This window comes from Phycomyces blakesleeanus (genome assembly GCF_001638985.1).
Source record: "Phycomyces blakesleeanus NRRL 1555(-) unplaced genomic scaffold PHYBLscaffold_37, whole genome shotgun sequence".
Classification (NCBI taxonomy): domain Eukaryota; kingdom Fungi; phylum Mucoromycota; class Mucoromycetes; order Mucorales; family Phycomycetaceae; genus Phycomyces; species Phycomyces blakesleeanus.
In genome coordinates, this window is record NW_017265167.1 from 174,594 (window position 1) to 188,073 (window position 13,480).

At 36.3% G+C, this 13,480-nt stretch overlaps 5 protein-coding genes across 5 annotated transcripts; 1 reads left to right on the forward strand and 4 right to left on the reverse strand.

Annotated features, from left to right (window-relative positions):
* The first annotated feature begins 2,469 nt into the window (after window positions 1-2,469).
* On the forward strand, window positions 2,470-4,935 carry PHYBLDRAFT_33968 (glycoside hydrolase family 15 protein). Its single transcript, XM_018440022.1, has 6 exons — window positions 2,470-2,622; window positions 2,706-2,879; window positions 2,957-3,014; window positions 3,095-3,991; window positions 4,107-4,132; window positions 4,213-4,935. The coding sequence occupies exons 1-6, from the start codon at window positions 2,485-2,487 to the stop codon at window positions 4,714-4,716; spliced, it is 1,797 nt and encodes a 598-aa protein (XP_018284328.1). The 5' UTR covers window positions 2,470-2,484; the 3' UTR covers window positions 4,717-4,935.
* A 1,812-nt stretch (window positions 4,936-6,747) lies between these two features.
* Window positions 6,748-8,068, reverse strand: CaMK9 (calcium/calmodulin-dependent protein kinase; the record flags this gene model as incomplete). Its single annotated transcript, XM_018439869.1, has 5 exons — window positions 6,748-7,250; window positions 7,294-7,483; window positions 7,624-7,713; window positions 7,789-7,885; window positions 8,025-8,068. Coding segments are annotated over 5 exons (924 nt in total), but the record flags the coding sequence as incomplete, so codon positions are not given.
* Window positions 8,069-8,765: 697 nt separating this feature from the next.
* On the reverse strand, window positions 8,766-9,653 carry PHYBLDRAFT_175347 (hypothetical protein; the record flags this gene model as incomplete). The annotated part of the gene is made up of 4 exons (XM_018437473.1): window positions 8,766-8,934; window positions 9,170-9,242; window positions 9,342-9,459; window positions 9,576-9,653. The coding sequence occupies 4 exons, from the start codon at window positions 9,651-9,653 to the stop codon at window positions 8,766-8,768; spliced, it is 438 nt and encodes a 145-aa protein (XP_018284330.1).
* Window positions 9,654-10,682: 1,029 nt separating this feature from the next.
* On the reverse strand, window positions 10,683-11,830 carry PHYBLDRAFT_175348 (hypothetical protein; the record flags this gene model as incomplete). Its single annotated transcript, XM_018437474.1, has 6 exons — window positions 10,683-10,856; window positions 10,924-11,075; window positions 11,155-11,452; window positions 11,507-11,573; window positions 11,645-11,736; window positions 11,804-11,830. 6 exons carry the CDS (start codon window positions 11,828-11,830, stop codon window positions 10,683-10,685), a joined length of 810 nt encoding a protein of 269 aa, XP_018284331.1.
* Window positions 11,831-11,901: 71 nt separating this feature from the next.
* Window positions 11,902-13,284, reverse strand: PHYBLDRAFT_71122 (hypothetical protein; the record flags this gene model as incomplete). The annotated part of the gene is made up of 5 exons (XM_018442411.1): window positions 11,902-11,932; window positions 12,271-12,294; window positions 12,415-12,554; window positions 12,631-12,776; window positions 13,215-13,284. 5 exons carry the CDS (start codon window positions 13,282-13,284, stop codon window positions 11,902-11,904), a joined length of 411 nt encoding a protein of 136 aa, XP_018284332.1.
* Window positions 13,285-13,480: the final 196 nt, after the last annotated feature.

The following is a 13,480-nucleotide window of genomic DNA, read 5'->3' on the forward strand; positions in this document are numbered from 1 at the left end:
GCACTGGTCACTATTTAACTGTAAAGGATAACCAGGTTGTCCAACTCCATCCCTCCAGCTGCCTCGATCACAAGCCCGAATGGGCTCTTTATAACGAATTTGTTCTCACCACCCGCAACTATATCCGAACATGCATAGAAATTAAGCCAGATTGGCTTTTGGATGTAGCCCCTCAATACTATGACCTCTCAAACTTCCCTAATTGCGAGGGTAAGCGTGTGCTGGAGAAGATTATCAGCCGACGATCGCGTGCAGATGAAGATGAGCGCAAGCACAAGAAGAGAAGAACATAAACTTATAAAGATAAAGCACAATTGACTTTGCATACAATACATCTTAAAACAAACAAACTAAAACAAAAAAAAACTTAGTCCAAGAAGCTGTTTGTCAATCATCATCTCTCTATTTATCTCTATATCTCTATCTATCTGTCTTTATTTTTTTTCCCTCCCTTTCTGTATCTATCTACCTCTCTATCTCTTTTTTCTATAGATACTATAATAAATCATATGCATTAGGGCATTTTACTAGTTTTTTTTTCCTTGTTTTTTTTATATATGTATATACAAGTACACATAATATATTGTTGTGGTTGTGGGTAAATTCAATGATCAGCAAATGGAGCATTACAATATTTCCTGTTTGGTTCTGTTTTTTTTTAAAATAAAGAGAAATAAAAAAAGTCATCGAGTCTTTGATGGTTTATGTTTAAGCTTGTTACAGGAGGAGATTGTGTAAGATTCACAACTTCTATATTTGTCGAATACCGATACTGGTACTTAAATACTAGTAACTCCGGAATGCGCTGTAACACTACGAATGAGAGGTTGCTCGAGCATTTGTTATATCCCGTTTTTTATGTTGATATGATCTGAAAGAATCCATTTGTAGAAGCATAACGGTTAGGCCGTATACATGAAAATGGGCTGAAATAAGTCTTTCGTTTTTTCCTTTTTTCATGTACTTATTTTAAATAATATTATTGCAGGAATATTACAGGTAGAACATTATCATAATATGTGCGACAGTCACAGGTAAATTTAAACTTTATTGTTGCTATGGCAAAACGGGATTTTTCAACAAATCCACGCATACTCTAATAAATTTAACCTTGGAGGTTAATTGCTAAAGTGTTTGAACTTTCTTATTAAGATTTGTATTAGCTAATCGTTTGCAAGGCCCCATTAAAAATATAGATATAGATATAGATATATAGATATATAACATAACATAACATAACATAACATAACATAACATAACATAACATAGCATAGCATAGCATAGCATAGCATCTAATAACTATCAAAATATCCTTCTGTAAAGAGAGTATAGACAGTACAAACAGTACAAAAAGTGCAGATAGTGTACATATTTTGTAGTATAAACGGCGTGGATTCTGAATATACTCCAAAAAAGTTTATACGAAACCCCAATCCAACATCTCCATATTCATAGGTTAAAATATTCCGTGCGTAATTAAGCACATCTTTCGTAAGCCAGATTAATAACGTTAGACTGGGGGAAAATCTATAAAGCAATTACACTTGTCAGACGGGCTGGGCTATCACAATGAGAAGATTCTAGTCTGGAACCTACTCATTGGTACCTGCTTTCTTTTTATGGTCAAAAATTAAAATATATGTACATCCTATTTAGTATATTATTTTTGTATAGTGTTCAAAGATTCGATCGATGAGATCACAGTGCCCTTTAACAATGCTTTGATATACAATGTGAAAAACTGGGAAATGTGGAGTAGTTTTTACTATTAAATATTTTGTACGTTCCTCGGAATTGAAATCTAATATATTAATGTTGTACCTATACGATCCGTGTAATGTGTATACCTGGATAAACAGGTAAAATTGCGGGGTATGACAACGGGAAAAACTGCAAAACATGTTTTAATTCATGCAGGGAGTCCTTCAGCCCTTCCCGGGATTTTACCTGTACTACTTTTTTTATTCTTATTACATTTGTACAATATGTGTATCATAATATTTGATGATTGGTGATCGAATTCTACATATTCCGATTGATCAAAGAAAACCCTGAGAACAGCATGTAAACGCTGGGTCCCGCTCTTTCTCTGTACATGGGTAGACTGAAATAAGAGGAAAGCTGGAAAATTTGACTCTTCTTTCTTTGTGATCCTCAGGGCCATCTATCACACGTCAACAATGCAAACAATTTACTAAATTTGATCAATTGCACGTCTCATCCGGGACGAAATAAGCGGGTATTTTGACTTTATGAGTGATAGACGATGATATAATCTTATATATCAATAATATCTACTACTTCCAAAGATTTCCCCAGTATTACCCAGTATACCTTCATATATTCCCTCATATTAACTTCTTGGTGTCCACTGAATGTAAAATATGGCCTTAAACTAAAAATTTTTGAGATCGACAATCATATATAAAGCCCCTTGAAAACCACATTTTTTTTAATTCCCCAGTTCACCTTTCTTATTCAACAATGAGATTAACAAATCTTTGGAAACCGGTCCTTCTCCTTGCGTCCTTAGTTGGTCTTACTTACGCTGCTGTCCCTGCCTCTGAGGTCAAGCTTGAGAGTTATACCTACTCTAACAACGTTCTTTCTGGAAAGATTTATGTAAAGTCAAGAGTTCAATATATACATATAAACATAAAAACATGTGTCCAGACTGCTAATATAACCTGAAATTATCTTCATAGGTTAAAAACATTGCCTATGCCAAGACTGTAACTGTTATCTACTCGGACAATTCTGACAGCTGGTCATACAGCACCGAGGCCGCTTACACTGAACCAATCTCTGGAACAAACTATGAATACTGGCAATTCAGCACCACTGTTGGCTCTTCTGGAATCCACCAATTCTACATCAAGGTAAACACTGCTGAATCAAATACATAGACTTGTATTCATTATACTAATGGTGATGCTGTTCTTTTTTTTTATATTAGTATGTTGTAAATGGCGTCTCTTACTACGACAACAATGGTGGACAAGGCAAAAACTACGGTAATTATATAAGAGATCAGAATATCTTCTGTTACCGACAGAATCATTGATTTATTTTTTGTCCTTTTTCTATGCATTAGTCGTCGCAACCTCTACTTCTTCTCCCTCAAGCACCTCCACTGGCCCCGATCCTACTACTCCTACCGGCCCTGTTATTGTTCCCACTGGCACTGTTGCTGTTCCTGGAGGAAACTCCACCATCTCCACCTGGGCCAAGACCCAAAAGGCTACCAGCTTCAAGATGGTTCTCTCCAACATCAACCCTGCCGGAACTGTTAAGGGTTTCATTGCTGCTTCCCTGTCTACCTCTGGCCCTGATTACTTCTACTCCTGGACTCGTGACTCTGCTTTGGTTGCCAACATGGTGTCCTTTATGTACAGCACCGAATACGCCGGAGACGCCACCGTCCTTGGTCTTCTTAAGGACTACGTCACTTTCCAGGTCAACGAACAATCTGCCAGCACTGTCTGCAACTGCTTGGGTGAGCCCAAGTTTAACAAGGATGGCTCAAGCTACACTGGTTCCTGGGGTCGTCCCCAGAATGATGGTCCTGCTGAGCGTGCCTCGACATTGATTGCCTTTGCCAAGACCTATGCTGCCCAGACCAGCGACTCTACCTACGTCTCAGGTACTCTCAAGACTGCCATCTTCAAGGATTTAGATTACATTGTCACTGTCTGGAGCAACAACTGCTATGATCTCTGGGAAGAAGTTAACGGTCTTCACTTCTACACCTTGATGGTTATGCGCCACGGTCTCGTCAAGGGTGCTGAATTCGCTACTGCCAATGGTGACTCTACTCGTGCCACCACCTACACCAACACCGCAAACACCATCAGAGCCAAGATTGATACTTTCTGGTCCTCAAGCAAGAACTACGTTAGTGTCACCCAGAACCAGTCCGGAGGTGCTAACAAGCCCTCTGGCTTGGATGTCTCTGTCCTCATTGCTGCCAACGCTGCCGGTCTTGGTGATGGTAAGTGACACACACATATTTTAAAAGACAGCCATTAGAAGTCATATTCTTATATTCACGCATACACTAATACACGCCCCCCCCCCCCCCTTTTTTTTTTTTTATTATCAATTAGGATTCTACACTTCCGGATCTGACAAGGTAATTTTAAGCTAATATATAATGTGAGAAAGGACTTTTCAATAACCTTATTTTTCTTTCTTTATTACTTGTATCTATAGATTCTCGCCAGTGCTGTAGCCATCGAGAACTCATTTGCCAGCATTTACTCTGTCAACAGCAACCTTCCTTCATGGCTCGGAAATGCCATTGGTCGTTACCCCGAAGACACCTACAACGGAAACGGAAACTCCCAGGGCAACCCTTGGTTCATTGGTATTGCCACCTATGCTGAGCTGTACTACCGCGCTATTATTGAGTGGACCATTGGAAGCGGTATCAGTGTCAACTCTGTTAACTTGCCTTTCTTCCAGAAGTTTGACTCCAGCATCACAAGCGGTACCACCTATGCTCCAGGAAGTGCCGGCTTCACCACCTTGACCTCCAAGATCGCCCTTGCTGCCGATGCTTACTTGTCTACTGTTAAGTACCACGGAAGCACCAACGGTTCCTTCTCTGAGCAGTTTGACCGTACTTCCGGAACGATGACTGGTGCCCGCGACCTTACCTGGTCTCATGCCGCTGTCATTACTGCCATTGAGGCCAAGTCTGGTCTTTTGGTCTAATGTGTTAATCATTATTGATTTGATGTGAACTTTTAGTTACTTTCTACCCTCCTTTACCCAACCTTTCTATTTATTTACTAATTTATTTATTTATTTAAGTATTTATTTTTATTTTACGAGATATTTTTTAACTTTTGTAAAATATTTTCTTATTTTTTTTTGAAATATTTTTTTTTATTTTCGTAAAATATTAATAAATACGATATCAATCATAACAAGAAAAAAAATTGGGATTTATCCAAGATACTTATTTATCGGGTGTTGTGAGTTCGTTACAGTTTGGAATGTATAAACGTTTATAAGGAAGTATTGAGTAATAATAATAATGCTGCTATTGAAAAGAAAGGGTAGTCCCCTCAAACTGATATGTGCATTAACATGTACATGTACATGTACATGTGGATTAACATGAACATGTGTACATACATACGTACATACATGTGAGTGTGCTTGAAAGCAGAGGGGTATTAGAAGAATCTAGATATACATTTAATTGTGGTGTACATATTAGATTGGGGAAGGTGATTATTATTATTATTTTGTGTACATTGATTTATACATCCAATGAATTATTTCAAGAAAGCCATGTTTTCTGCCAAAATAGCCTTATTGGATTAAAGACTTAATATATTTCGTTGGATGAGGTCTTTTTTTTCTTTTTTTTTTATCACACCATTCTAGTCACCTGATCGGCAATTGCTTGACAGTAGAATAATGAAGCTTAAATTCATTTCACAATAAGAATAATAATTATAGTCAAAATGGAATGCTTAGAAAATCAACCAGTGATAAGCCAAACCCAAAACAGAATATGATTATTTTCTGACATTGATCGAAAAAGTATGAATAATAATAATATTATTAAGAATATTGTCAAGGTTTGAATGCTTATTATAATGCTTTTTTTTGAATTATATATATAGATATATAGATATGTGTGCTGTGCTTGTGCTTGTGCTTGTGCTTGTGTGAGTGTGTGCATGGATGTATATATAGTGATGAGTGAGTTATTTTTTTTCTTTTGTTCTTGTTTAAAGAAAATACGATGTGGTCTATGTATTCAAAAATTCTGTCTTTTTACATATATATTTATATTCAAGCAGTGTCTTCTGCAAAAGCCCTCGCCAGCGTGACCTGTGCACTCATGTACCCTTGATTGCGCCTTCCGAGTAAAGTAGTTTTATCCATGCAAAGTTGAAAGACATTTTCAGGGTTGATTTTTGGTATGAATGGAGATTCCTTTAAGCTTATTTCAGTCTTTGGCTGAACATTTCGTTGGTGTTGCTGCAAACAGAGGTTGTAAATCGGTTGGTCGGTTCGATCTGCCTTGTTTGACCCTTTCGACCCTTTCGACCCCTTCTTTTTCTGGGTTTGAGTCTGGGGTAAGACTACATCTGCAGTATCGTCTGTTGTGGGTATGATCCAACCTTCTTCAAAGCTATCCTTGTCGTTCAAAAGGTTAAATTCGTGTACTCTAAAAGGCTTTGACTTTGATTGTTGCTGTTGTTGCTGTTGTTGCTGTTGTTGCTGTTGTTGCTGTTGTTGCTGTTGTTGCTGCTGTTTCCGACGAATCTCCTTGATTTGAGCACGTTCATCGGTGAGCCGTTGGATAGCGTAGGACAAATCAACGATATCTTTCATTCCTCCAAGATTGTTTCCATTCATACTGCGTCTGCTTTCGGCACGTGTCTTTTCATGCGGTATTGGTATCGGCAGAGAAAATGATTCTGATTTCAGGTCCGTGTCATCGTCGAATGTTTCGTCTGTAGCTGTACCTGATGCTGACAGGGAAGGGGGTATGTGGTCGTGGGTTGAGAATGAAACCACAGGAGTCGCACAGTCAGAAGTCTAAATATATATATATATATATACATCAATTAAGATAATTAGTTGGTTCTGGAGTTAATAAAAGCGTGGACGATCCAGGGATGTAAGAAAAAGTATCAAGTCATACAAGATGAAAGACAGGTTAAGACAACAACAAGAATACAAAGAAGAAGTACAAAGAAACAATAAGAAAATTAATAGTACCATCCACGTGTGCTGCATAAATTGGCCAATTGTATATCTCCTGGTGGGATCCATGCAGAGCAAGTGGCTGACTAGGTCCTTTGCGTCTGCCGAGATGCTGTCCCACCAAGGGCTGAGAAAAGTGTATTGACCTCTAGCGACCTTTTCTGTCAAGATCTTTGTGTCTTCATCGTAAAATGGCGGGAATCCACAGAGCATTGTGTACAGAACACACCCGAGTGCCCACATGTCTACTGATTTAGAATAACGTTCGTCCCTGACTATCTCTGGGGCAGTGTATCCTACTGTTCCACAGGGTGTCATGGTTTCCTGGTCCCAAATTACTTTTGAGAGACCAAAGTCAGCAAGCTTGACTCTGCCAATGCCTCCACCTCCTAAGCCGGGTACAAATCGGCCCTCGTCTTCCTTTTGTTCGTCGTACTCTCCTGCCTGAGATAAGCCAATGTCAACTGGGCGGTCTAGGAAGGGAATGGGCTCAAATAGCAGGTTCTCGGGTTTGATATCTCTATTTGCAGCTAAAGTGTGTAAATATGACAACCACAAAACATATGGATAGGAAGATAGTATAAGTATATGCTTGCCTGTGTACAATGCCTTTTTCTTCGTGCAGGTAGCGAATGGCTTCTGCAACCTGCTGAATGCAGTGTCGCGTAAGGTCTTCACTAAAGTAAGTTAGCCTGACAATTCGGTGGAACAATTCCCCACCCTGACAATTTTCCAGAATCAAAAAATAATGCTATATAAAATAAATTCACAGATGGATAAAGAATGAATGAATGTCTTGTTTGTTTATTCGGATTGTTGTTTGTTATAGTGTTCAAATAATTTAATTTATGTATATATATATATATATATATATATAATGCAGATTAATACCTCTTTGGTTTCAACAAAATCATACAATTTGACAATAGAGGGGTGGTCCATTGATCTCATAATTTGAGCCTCTTTAAGAACACTTGCTTTCTATAATTGTGTTTAGATTGTTTGAATTTGATTTGACTTTATACACATACAATTATATCTAAATGTATTTATTACCTGTGCTTGAGTTAGCTCGAATTTACGAACAGCTTTTATAGCAAATGTTTGATTTGTCCTTAAATGTATTGCCTTGAACACATTTGAAAATGCACCACTAAACAATCCGAGTGGAGATAAACGAATGTTTTTTTTTTTTTTTAAAAAAAATTATTTATTTATTTATTAATTATTATTATTAATATTTGAATGAATTCGACATTTTCATATATATATATATATTCAAGAAAACTTACTCTCCTAATTTGCTCACAAGTCTGTACTGCTCTAGACCACGATAGACAGGAGGTACAAATTCTTTAGAGTCTTCGGTTGGACACAAGGATCCAAGACTGTTTTCTCTCTTTATCGAGCATGGGGATGTAGACTTTTGTGCTGGCCAGAGAAGATTTTTTAGCTGGAAAAGAATAGACATGGGCTGGAATAAAATAAGATACCAAGATTATAGATGTGTGTAATAGACTAACCAATACTTAATAGTAATAGTAATAGTAATAGTAATAGTAATATGATATGATATGATATTTTAATGTATGTATGTATGTATGTATGTATGTATGTATGTATGTATGTATATATGTATATATGTATGTATATGTATATATAAAGAAGCACTTTATGTAGTGTTGATATTATCTCTTGTGAATAAAGAAGAAGAGGAAGAGAAAGAACAAGAAGAAAGAAAGGAAGAAAGAAAGAAAGAAGAAGGAAATAAGAGCGTTTTATGCCTATAGATCCTAAAAATGGAATAAATAAGGAGGGTAGAAATGAATATTTTGGTTGCTCCGACAACGGAAAGTTATGATATCATGCGTTCCTTATTATTTCTTTGGTTCTTCCTTGGTTGCTTAGTTGCTTGGTTGCTTGGTTGCTTAGTTTCTTGATTGCTTGCTTGATTAATTGATTGATTGATTGACTGATTGCTTATTATTTTTATTGCGTGTTAAATATATAAATATCAGGAAAAGTGATCTTATCTACACAGGGCTCAGGCCTTGTCTCAATCTCTCCAATACAGTATTCGCCTCTGCAAACCACAGTCCAGGCGTATATTTCCACTCTCTAAATCGGTTCCCAAATGGTAGACCCAGAACATGGAGATGGATATGGTTGATCGAGTTGAATGGAGGTACATGAAATCCAAGTCTTTATATATATATATATATATTTACATACACAATTTGTTTTTTTTATTATTATTATATGTTTTGTATATGTACATTTATATGTATAAACACACACACGCACGCACGCACACATACATACACGCATATAAATATAAATGTATTTAGGTGAGTTGCCCTGCACAAGTTACAAGTACACACTATACAATATTTCTATTTCTATTACTACTATTATTATTATTGCAATCGATCCTTACCGGATTTGGTCTGCATTTTGTGCATAGCCTCTGTCCTTGAGGAGCTGATGGCCCAGGCCTATCATTCTTTCTACTACCGAGATACATGTATACAAATACAAAAGATGATAAGCATATTGTTGCTATTACTAGTATAATTATTGAAATTTTTTCTTTTCTTTTTATTATTTACACAATGGTACATGAGATGTGTCGAGGACTTTTACAGTCGATACATGATCTCGTGGAATCACTAATGCATGGAATCTAGCACCTGGAGAACGATCGTGGAATGCAATAAGAGTGTCGTCCTGTAATATATATTATATATGTATAAATATAAATTTTGATTTAATTTGATTTGATTTGATTTGATATATATATATTTGTATATATAATTATTATTAAGATATTGCTAAGAATTTACCTCGTAGATTATAGAGAATCCATTCTCGGTAGATACGCTACAAAAGACACACTCACTCTTTCCAAAGCACCCAAACATGGTCCAATAGATAAAATTGAATTAATAATATTATTTAATTAATTTATTTATTTAATTTATTTACTGTGCAAAATAAACATATATATATATAGTAGATACACTTGTAGGAAGTGGCAGGATTTAAAGCTCCGTACTCGTAACAACTTACGAGTTCGTAACTTTTTTCTTTATAAGTCAGCTCCAAAAATACCTAGCTCGTAACTCACTTGCAAGTTTGTAACTTTAAGCCAATAGCATGTCTGACTTTAACCTATTAGTTTCACTTTTTCCCCAAATACGATTTATGGGATTTTCAATTATTGGGGGTACTCAACCGGATTCTACGTAGGAATCTAACTCTGATAGACATTTAATGTGCTAACACTTCAAGTCGGTTAAGAAATGCATAGGCTCACTAATAAATCAAAGTCTGCGGATCTATACAAGCAAAATTCGTACAAGAAAGGATCGTTATTTACATGTAAAATCCAAAAACTAGATATCAGAACTATGTATGTCTATATTTAAAATGTCTACGTGGATATAAGAGCTTTCGTCCAATGATATTGTTTTCTAAATTAAAAGATTCCATGTAGACTCTGGTTGAGTACCCCTTACCCTTTCTTTAGAGTACTTATCCCTGCTGTAATACGTTCCAAATTCTGGTGTGGGTAGCACATAATTACTCTTTTTTTTATTCTTTCATGTCCTTTTCTTATTTCCTTGCATATTTTTTCTTACCCTTATATTTAGGGGTGCTTCTCTTTATTTCTTTTCCGCTATAACCCATCTCTCATCAGGTTGCCTAAATGTCTAAGTGCAAAAGGCCATGAAACCCCCACAAATAAAATATTTTTTACAAAAGTACCCTTTATATATATATACATGAACAATTAATACTGACGATATGATGTAATTTATTAAATTCTGAAGAAATTTTCTTCACCTCAGAATTAGTATCTTTAACTTTAATATTGCTGTATACATTAATGTGTTCAGTCTTGTAATTTCTGATAACGTCTTTGATTTTTTTTTAAAAAAAAATTGTTATTATGCTAAAAAAACTTTTGGGAGAGGAGGCACAACTTTTGGGGAAGAAGGCTTGGGCCCAAGCCAAGTTGGTTTCAAGAACCCGTTTTCTCGATTTGGGCTTTGAGATCCAAACTGACTGTTGTCTTTGTCCAAAGCATCTAGCATTATGTTGGCGTTTTTTTCAGCTTGTTCCTTTTTTTTAAAAAAAAATTAATAAAAATATATTATTTAGATGTTCAAAATTAATTATACTACTAACTTTGATTATTAAAACCGCAGGAACCATGGTTTTAGAAAACGAAGGCAAGTGTGCGATCCTTGTTGGGATACAAAGAGTAGAGCTACGGCTTTCAGCCACGTAGCCTCTCTCGCTTTCCTCCAGGCGGACTCCTATCAACACACCTTTAAGGCCTAGTTATAGTAATTAAAAAAATCGGTCAGAGCTTGTTGAATCACTCTGGGCAAACTATTATCTATAAAGTCAAGTTACCACAGAGCTGAGCGTTCAAGACTTCGACGTCTTTTGCCTGATCCCCCTTCAATATTCCGATCTTCACAACCTGGTCAAGAATGCACTTTCCTTCCAGCATTACTTTTGCTGTATCGGTTAATGTCTTCCTTTCCATGTCACCGTTTCTGGAAATTTCGATGTTACAGACATCAAATAGCTTGCCATCATGTTTCAGGCAGATCCGTAGATGGACCTTAAGATCACCTCTTTTACCATTGTAAAAACTCGTAGAAATCTCTTGTAGCTCCTTGCTTTCTTGGTTTTCTGTTTCTCCACTCTAACAGGAATTTTCGAACAAGGTTGAGAAAACAGGTTCAAACTATTTTCGCACATTATCTTGTTCACTCATGGGTTTCCATGATCCAAGTATCGTTTGTCTATATGCGTATTCTTTAAGCCTATGGAAGGGCTATAAAAATGTATAGAGAAGATTAAAAGGTGTATTAAACTATCACTGAATTAAATTTACCATCGAGAATACATTTTGAGTATCCGAAGTTCAAACCCTTTGGAAGGCATGTTAACCAACTTGATGTTGTCGAGATATCTATCCATTTTTTTCTATAGTAAACTTTCTAAAGAAAACTATATATTAGCACAAATAAAATGTATTATTTTATTAACTTACATTGACATGCGCTGTGATATTCTCCATAATTTTATCAGGAAACTCCAACTTAAGCGCATCGCAGTTGTTTGCTTTTTAAAGCATCTCTATTTTTTTTTTCATTTTGGCAACCCAAGTCTTTTGCTGTTGCTTTTGATAAGTATATTATTAAATTATATGCTAGACTATATAGTACAAACTTAATGTTAGTAGGATTGTCAGATTTTTTTAGACAATAAATACTACTTACTAATATATACATATTTCAAAAAAATTAAGAAGAACATATCGACTATACATCGTGCGTGATTTCACAGCAAGTTTCTTAACCAAGCCATGAGGTAGCTACATTCTCGATGGAGAAATCACCGCCAGATTCCTTGATTTCTAATATCGAATAAACTGTACATCAGCTACCCTATGCGATATATTCCAAAAAAAAACTCAATTAGATAACAATATATATACACTCTGAAAATAAAGCTTACTATAAGTTGTGGCCACAACGAGTTCTATAATTGATTACAAATTACACGAGCATCCCTCAGGCAACAATCTCAGTTGTGGGGTATTAAAGCTTGTTGCCTAGTCCAATACATTATGGGGAAACCTTATGCATCGGGGAACCTTACGGACAGCATGGCAGGACAGCCTGGACAGCGTGTACCCTAAGTTTAGGGGGATGGCATTTCTTGGTGAGGGCCGACATTTTTATTCTACCGGACCACAAATCTTGGCCTTTTTGCCGGCACGAAATAAGTCTATCTGGCTCCTAAGAATACATAATATTTGTATAAAGATTTTTTTGTGCTTTTCAAAAAAAAAAGAGGCGGGTGGGGGTTACTTACCAGCTGGTGCTGTCGAACTCTGGGTATATGTAGGTAAAAGAAAGACAAAGACATGATGCGCGTAAGCAGATCAATATATAATAAGATGTCAAACAAGATTGCGTCAAGATCTGGCAACAACTCCTTATAGTCCTTTGCATAACTAGCTACCGATACAGTACATTTGCGGTTAATTATTATTTCTTTGTTGTCAAGTCTATATTTAGGGCTACTAATTGAATATACAGAATTTGTTTTTCATATGAGACGGCATATTATTAAGTTGCTCAAATACAAGCTGTGGCTCTTAATGAAAGTTAGGTGCCTGGCGAGAGATTAATGAATACAAAGTGTAGGGACAAAGTAGTAAAGCTAGTGGATACAATGAATATATTGTATTTCTTTGAGGGTACACCATTTTGCCCTGAAGGATTAGAGAAAGATGCCGGTCTCCGGACAAGTAGTCAGAATTGATTAGTCCGGTTAGATAGAAATATTGTGCACCACCAGGAAACGTGGTTACGGTAAGATTGCTACAAAGTCTGATCCCGGCCCAAAAAATATGTATAGCCATTGAACTCCTTATTATGAGTGATATCGCATACTTTCAGGCTGTCCAGGCTGTCCAGGCTGTCCGTAAGGTTTCCCTATGCATCTCATTTTATGACGCGACATTCTTGAATTGGCAGTTAATTCAACTGTGACTCAAAATAAGGATTAGTGGCTTTTATATGCATTGAAACATGGCAGAATAATCTTGAAGTTTCTTTCGAGAAATTGACAACAAAATTATTTGTTACATCATGTCCAACATTATGAACAATACAATTTACAAAATTTCAAACATTCAACAAGCCTTGGTCGATTCTTC

Bases quoted from the DNA above. Each gene is read 5' to 3' on its own strand.
- PHYBLDRAFT_33968 (XM_018440022.1), top strand. From the start codon at position 2,485: ATGAGATTAACAAATCTTTGGAAACCGGTCCTTCTCCTTGCGTCCTTA. The intron at 3,015-3,094 runs GTAATTATATAA...TCTATGCATTAG, and splicing joins TGGACAAGGCAAAAACTACG to TCGTCGCAACCTCTACTTCT. The intron at 3,992-4,106 runs GTAAGTGACACA...ATTATCAATTAG, and splicing joins CGCTGCCGGTCTTGGTGATG to GATTCTACACTTCCGGATCT.